Below are 7,500 nucleotides of genomic sequence, written 5' to 3' on the forward strand. Positions count from 1 at the left end.
GCTGACCTCCGCTCTCCGTTAGCCACACAGAGACGGTCGCTCTGGGGGGAGCTCCTTCGCCCCCCCTTTTGGTATTTTCACTTCTGGTGACCGGACCCCCTCAACTGGGACTCTGAAAACATGCCGTCGACTGAGGGGTCCCCTATCTCTAGCGTCATCTTTCCCAGAGTTATCACCCCCGGCCGGTGTTATCACTCTGCGAAAAGCTTTTATTGGCCAGCACGTTAATGGGTTTGTTGATGTTCCAGGACCCCTGAGCTGGAAGGGAAGTGATATGCTTGAAACTCCCCCATGCTGTTTTTTTTCTGAGATGTAGGATTCTATTAGTCGTCTGGTGCTAGAAAATAAGAATTAGACAAATGCAAGCATGGAAAATGTGTGAAATTTAATGCGTATGCACATATTTTTACATCATGCTTGTTTTGCTATGTTACACGTAGAGAATAGACGTGCTGTAAATTGTCCAGAATCATGTTACAGCTCATTTAGCTGTTCACACTCAAACCTATTAGACATTTATGGTATCCGTTTGTTTTCAGGTTTTTAGTCGGTATAATTATTTTTTCTCAATGGCATATTTTCCAGAGCTATTCTAAAGTTATTCACAGGGAATTGCATGAGACATTCTCTACTGTGAGAATCATTAACCTTGAAAAGAGGCCAGTTGTAGCTTTTTGTACACACCATTGTCTCCTCGACTCTGTGTCTTGACGCTGTGTAACCCTCATTGGCAACCAATTCAGTGTATTCTATTACAGAGAGAAAGGAAAACACATGAAAGTTTTCCAGAGAGGTACTCTTGAGACTGACAAGTTTGAAGTTTCCAACGGGTTTATCAGTCAGAGCTATCTGTGTTTATGATTTGTGTCGTGAGCCCAGACCATACGTCATAGGGCTCTGAACTAAGAGGTCCCATAAGAGCTACGCTCCAAGAACCACTCTGTCTCAGTTATAGTCAGAGAGGGACACAGAATGCATCATCTGTTGAGTTTATGTACTTCGACCTGTAATTGTTGTAAATAATAATAATAATAATAATAATAACAATAATAATAATAATAATAATAATAACAATTATCATTATTATTATTATTATTATTGTATATTGTATTTGTCAACTTGTCAACACTGTAAATGAGGGAAACCTCTATGCTTTACGAGGAGGCTATAAATAAAGGTTTGAAATGAAAAATGCAATGAAGACTAGAAGAAAAATAGAAAGAGCAAATGATGTGGGTCTGGGGGCAGAGAATGAGTAAAGGGGGGGTCGCATTTCTCTAAAAGCACTCCAATGTTGTCTCAACTCCTGCATAGTTTCCTGAGGGTCCACTTCTCTCTGTTGTGTGGGGCGTGGAGAGGGAATTTCCATATGCTCCTCCCCCTGTCTCTGATTGGTTCAGGCCCTCTCAGCATGTGTCATCACAGATCCAAACTTCTTCACTTTGCCTCCTAACTTTGCTGTGAGCAGGCAGATGAACCGAGGGGCTGGGAGCCAGCAGCTGTCTGTGAGTGAGTAATTCAGTGGGCTGTGATGTGGTTTAGGAAGTAAAAGAGGTCTCTAGCTGTGTGTTCTAGATACATTTCTTTGTTATTGTCTTCTGATTGAGCTGAGATGTTTGAGGCTGTTGTTATTCAAAGTTTATAGTGCATTAATACGTTTTTATTCTGGTTGTCAGAATTGTAAGGTGATACCAGGTTGTTTCATGGATAAACTGTGTTGTATTTACAGAGATATTCAGAACTATGACTAGTGGTTGATTTATGAATTAATCTTTTTTGTAATTTTACCATAAATATTCCAGAATTATTATAGTATTTGATATACAGTATATGTTCTGTAAGATTGATTATTGCTTAGCTGGATGTTTTAGTGTTCCAAAACTTTTCTCAGTCATATTCATTAGTACTTAATGGTAAATATGCCCTTTTAAGAATTAGGCTGGTCAGTGATATCACAAACAGTCATGCTGCTGGCCCTACTGCTGGTTCTGAGCCTTGGTTCTGAGGTCCAGTCTTCAGACCCGGGCCCATTAACCATCATGTACCGAGTCTGGGAGGAGCAACCGGTCGGAACCCGGGTCGGCCGTCTGGTCGACGATCTGCGTCAGAGAGGGGAGCCAGGGGCACTGGAGGGTTTCCAGGTCGCTGAGTACGGCCAAGCCCTGCCCTTCTCCATTGCAGCACGGGACGGAACTGTGTCCACCCTTGGCCAGCTGGATAGGGAGGAGCTGTGCAGAGGGGCAGACCTGTGCGAGCTGGCCTTCAGCGTCCTCTACAGGAAAGGAGGGGCTTTCCACTTCCTGAGAGTGAGGGTTGAGGTGATGGACCTGAACGACCACAGCCCCACCTTTCCCAATAGCCAGCAAGACGTGGAGATCTCGGAGACGGCCATGTTGCGGATGCGGATCCCTCTGGACCGGGCCGTGGACCCGGACGCCGGCCCCAACGGCCTGCAGACCTACTCGCTGTCCATCAACCAACACTTTGCCCTGGATGTGAGCGTGGCCCCAGGTGGGACCAAGCAGGCTGAGCTAGTGGTGATCAAGGAGCTGGACAGGGAAGTCCAATCCTCCTTCGAATTGACTCTGGTGGCCTGGGATAAAGGGAACCCACCCAGGTCTGGCAGCACTCTGGTCCGGGTCAACATCTTGGACTCCAATGATAACAGCCCTATGTTTGAGGATAGCACGCCAACCGTGGAGCTAGCTGAGAATACAGCCCGTGGGACCATCGTTATCAACCTCAAGGCCACTGACCCTGACCAAGGAGCCAATGGGGAGGTTGAGTACTCCCTAAGCAAGCACGCACCCTTGGAGGTGCAGAGGCTCTTCAGTGTGCACCCTCAGTCTGGGGCAGTGACTTTAAAAGGCCCTTTGGACTACGAGGCCAAGCATTCTTATGAGGTGGACGTCCAAGCTCGTGATCTTGGCCCTAATGCTATCCCTTCCCACTGTAAACTGCATGTCAAGCTAAGGGATGTCAATGACAACGCGCCAAGAATACACATCACTTGGACTCTACCCGACTCTCCGGTGGCGACGGTTTCAGAGGGCGCGCCGGAGGACACATTCCTGGCACTAGTGATGGTGTCCGACGCAGATTCAGGTGACAACGGGAAAGTGCACGCCCATATCCATCCTGGTTCCGGCCCATTCCAACTCAAAAAAAGCTATGGATATTACACGATTGTAACCAATGGCACCCTGGATCGGGAAAAGGTTATGGAGTATAATGTCACACTGATTGCGCAGGATCATGGAGACCCTCCTCTCTCCTGCGTTAGACACCTGACTGTCCATGTGCTGGATGAGAACGACAATTTCCCTATATTCTCTAAGTCTCACTACAGGTCCGCCTTCAAGGAGAACAATGATCCAGGCTTTCACATTCTCAAAGTAGAGGCCCATGATGTGGACTTGGAGCTCAGCGGAAGGGTGTCCTACTCCATCCGGGAGTCCAACGAACTGGGAACGCCCACGGCGTCTTTCTCCATCCACCCCACCAGTGGAGTTGTCAGCGTCCAGAAGTCATTGGATTATGAGGAGTCGCGTACCTACTCCTTCATCGTGGAGGCTATAGACCAGGGGTATCCACCCCTAAGCAGCACCGCCACGGTTCTGATAGACATCCAAGACGTCAACGACAACCATCCCGTCATCCAGGAGCCCATGCCGAAGCGGGGCGTCGCCTCGCTCAGTGTCCCTGTCAATGCGGACAAGGGGGAGATTGTGACAGAACTGGGGAACGGTGCGGAGGAGGATTCCACCAATTCTCCAGCGGAGCGCCCCCCCATCCCAGATGGACTTGTGGGATTCCTGGCCACCACCATCAAGGCGAGCGACCCGGACTCCGGACTCAACGGGAGGCTCAGCTTCAGGGTCACAGACGGGAACCCTAGCGGGCTGTTCAGATTGGACGACGCCACAGGCCAGCTGTACATCAACACGACCAATGCTACAGAGCTCATTGGGAAGACCTTCAATGTGGAGATTGCTGTGTCAGACATGGGCACTCCGAGCCTGATCACCAGGGCCACGTTGGAGGTGACGTTCATCAATCTGCAGGACCACCTGAAGAACTCTTCCCCGAGTGACCGTGGTCAACTCAGTTTCACCATGATGCTAGCCATCTGTCTGGGGGCCACCTGCCTCTTGCTTCTCCTTGCCGTTGCCCTGGTGACCACCTTTTGTCGTCCCGAAAAACGGGATAACAGGGCGTACAACTGCAGACAGGCAGAGTCGACCTACACCCGCCACCCTCGCCGTCCACAGAAGGACATCAGGAAGGCAGATATCCAGCTTGTGCCAGTTCTGCGGGGTCGAAGAGAGGACCCTCCAGAAGACAAGGGTGAGGCCCAGCCCCTCTCCCCCATGCCTCTGGTGGCTGAAGAGCAGCATAGCGAAAGGCAATACAGCATGTCGCCATCCTCCATGAACCCAACAGTCCACTCCAAGGGCTATCTAGACGGGGATGGAACACTACCAATCTCCCATGGAACACTACCCATCTCCCATGCCAGGACTCTACGGAAACCTGGGAGCATTGAGCTCGACGGTACCCTCCCTCGGACCCCAGCCACTCCCTACCGAACCCTGCGAAAGGCCAGGAACACCTCATCGTCTTCCTCGCTATCGCACACAAGCACCCTGAAGAGACATGGGAACTGTGAGGTCCAGAGCAGACCTGAGGGCGAGGAGGTGGAACCACCGCTCCCGGTCTCCCAGGCTACACTCAGAAGACCAAAGAACACGGAGAACCGAGGAAGGAACGAGGATCAGGAACACAGGCAGATGCTGAGGAACCTGGTCCGTCTCTCTATGGCGGCCTTTGGAGAGAACTCCATTGAGCTGTCCTCTGCTTCCCCAGAAGTACAGGTAAGACCTGTCACTGTTTTGTTGAATTATTTTGATAGGAACAATGTATATTTAGTGTATCCAATGCAAACCTTAAACCTTCAACACTTTTATTCCAATTATTGATAACATAAACTGATATGATTTTTCTCTCAACTTTTGAAACACCTGGCTTTTTCAAAGCTTAATTTACTTAATTTTCTTATATGTCTTACTTACATAATTAAGTATCCGGTTTTATTTACAGGATGTGGAGGTAAATCTAGAGTGAGGTTTATGAGAGTACGTCTTTACCCCCATTTCTTTTCCCTGTAGGCACATGTGCTATTTTGTCTTGGTATATGACTTCCATAGGCAGCCTGGGGGGACAGCTGACATATGATGTTGGAGCCAAAGAATTGAGTTTATTCAGGCGCTCATGTGTCAAAAGCAGTAATCCCAAGTCTTCCCATGCCCCCTGAGAAATCGCAGAGGTCTTTCTACTCTGTATCACATAACAGATTCAAACTGAATGGGGGAAAAAAATGCCAGGCAGAATCAGCAGACCACTCTTATTCTCTGAGGGGGAAACCCCAGCCAAAGTAAGCTGTGATATATCTGTAGTGTAAGGTGATACTGCTTCAACATGTAAGGGCCGCAAGCCGCCAGTCGCAAACGGCCCAAATCGCTATTGGATCACTGTGAGTAAAGCAGAACGGCAACTGTGCAGCTCTGGTTTCCAGGGTCAGCAAATGGCGCATCCTCACCAGGGAGGTTCTACACAGTCCACGGCTACACCCTTAGAACAAAGAGCCTAGCGAGGTCTTAGGGCTGCACGTGAATTCCATTATAAGAGCAGGAAGAGTTAAGACTTGGTCCAGCTCCCCCCCCCCCCCCCCCCCCACCCGCCCAGTCTCACCCCAATTGGCACTTAGCGCTTCAGAGGTCTCGGCCAAGAGATCCCAGAGGACGAGGGACAAACCTCCCCCCCCTCCCTCTTCCCCACGTCCATATTTCTGAGGTTCATCCTGGAAGGAAGTGGGTCAAAGAAGAATGGCCCTCTGCGTAGAAGGGCTTTCCTGTCCACGCATACCATACACACCTCACCCGTCCGCACACTCTCACACATGCGCACGTGCACAAACACGGACACACACACACACACACACACACACCTCCCTCTCTCCACTGCACAAAGCCTGTGTTTCCTCTCTCAGTGCGGGGGCCACAGCCAGCAGCACATCCGCAAAGATGTCAGCAGAAATGGCTCTGATATTTTCTATAGGTGTGAGAGAGAGGTTAAAGAGCTTCCCACAGATACATAATATTATTCTCTTTACAGTTGTATTTATTTTGACCCCCCCACCCAATACCTGTGATTTTACCGCAACAGTTTACTCACCCTGCTGACCTAACGGCCTTCAATAAACGTGGAATACCGACAGTAGTTCATCTTTTGCTAGTTGTATGATGAAGTGAGATGATGCTATTTCCCGGAGCATAATCTTCAGTCAGTTCTGTGTTCCACCTGGTTGTTATGGTGAGGGTGAAGGTTCAGAGGGGAAGCTGAGCCCGCCATGCCTAGAGATACTGTATGTTCTACTCACAGCTGTTAATATTCTGCTGTCTCTAGCCATGTTTCCATCCACATGTTTTATGCGAATTAAGTTATATCGAATTAAAAATGCCGTATGGAAACAGTAAAATTCGATTAAAAAATCATGAAAATCAACAAAAAGTTTGTACTGTCGATCTCATCGGATTTTCTCTTGTTTCTCTTGCTCCTCTCCTCCTCCTCTCCTGCCCCCCCACCTCCTGGTCTCCCTGCAGCAGGTCTCCCAGCTCCTCTCTCTTCTTCACCAGGGGCAGCTGCAGCCGAGACCCAACTTCCGCGGCAACAAGTACTCCCATCGAGCTGGCAGGTGAGCTCCATTCATCTTCCCCTCGTTCCTTTGTTCTCCTTCCTTCTTTTCAACATGGCTTCTTTGTCTTGGGGCCAGTTGGCCGATACGCCAAGTCCACACATCATCCGTTGCAGATGATCCACGGCATCGTGAGCCAACGACTGATTTTCAGTAAAGTCACATGATGATCTGCGTTTCATTATCAAATATGCCGTTTATATTTCTCCCTTTCGTCCTTTATTTGAGATTATACCTCTCTTTTCCAGTGTAGACCTGTCAATCTAATATAATCGATAAAAACATGGAGCTCAGGTATCTGTCTGGCAAACAGGATGTTGTCATCTGCCCTCAGTCTGGAGGTGACAGGAAGTGCGTGTGTCAGACCGTTAAGATCCCTGCTTGTCGGTGTGGCGAGCGGGGGGCACGTTTGTGCAGGACTCCGTATCTACCTCACTACTCTGACTCACATCTCTCCGGCAGGAACTAGCATATCCTCAGACCGCATACTTATCTTATACGATGACATCAGGCTTTATGTGAGATAAAGAAGCTTTACTCATGGGGAGCAACAAGTCTGTCGTTGTGATTATTTTCATTGGGTCATTGGCCACAAAAATTCCTCTGAGCTGTGTCAATAGAGGGTTTTTGGGGCGTCGGTATCCATTTAAGAACAAAATGAAAGCTGAATTGAGTTGACCGACTATCACTCTTCTCTACAGCGGTCAGGGTGCGGGGGTATATGTCTTTCGTGTAATGGCTGACTG

The 7,500-nt window shown here is 48.9% G+C and overlaps 1 protein-coding gene across 1 annotated transcript in view; it reads left to right on the top strand.

The window, feature by feature from the left end:
* The first annotated feature begins 1,952 nt into the window (after positions 1–1,952).
* Positions 1,953–7,500, top strand: part of pcdh12 (protocadherin 12) — a 10,749-nt gene continuing 5,201 nt past the window's right edge. Inside the window, exons 1-2 of the mRNA XM_084459373.1 lie at positions 1,953–4,874; positions 6,663–6,754. Of these exons, the coding sequence (XP_084315499.1) occupies positions 1,965–4,874; positions 6,663–6,754 (3,002 nt within the window). The 5' untranslated portion in view covers positions 1,953–1,964. The remainder of the gene's footprint in view (positions 4,875–6,662; positions 6,755–7,500) is intronic.

Source organism: Borostomias antarcticus (assembly GCF_949987555.1).
Source record: "Borostomias antarcticus genome assembly, chromosome: 28".
Lineage (NCBI taxonomy): Eukaryota > Metazoa > Chordata > Actinopteri > Stomiiformes > Stomiidae > Borostomias > Borostomias antarcticus.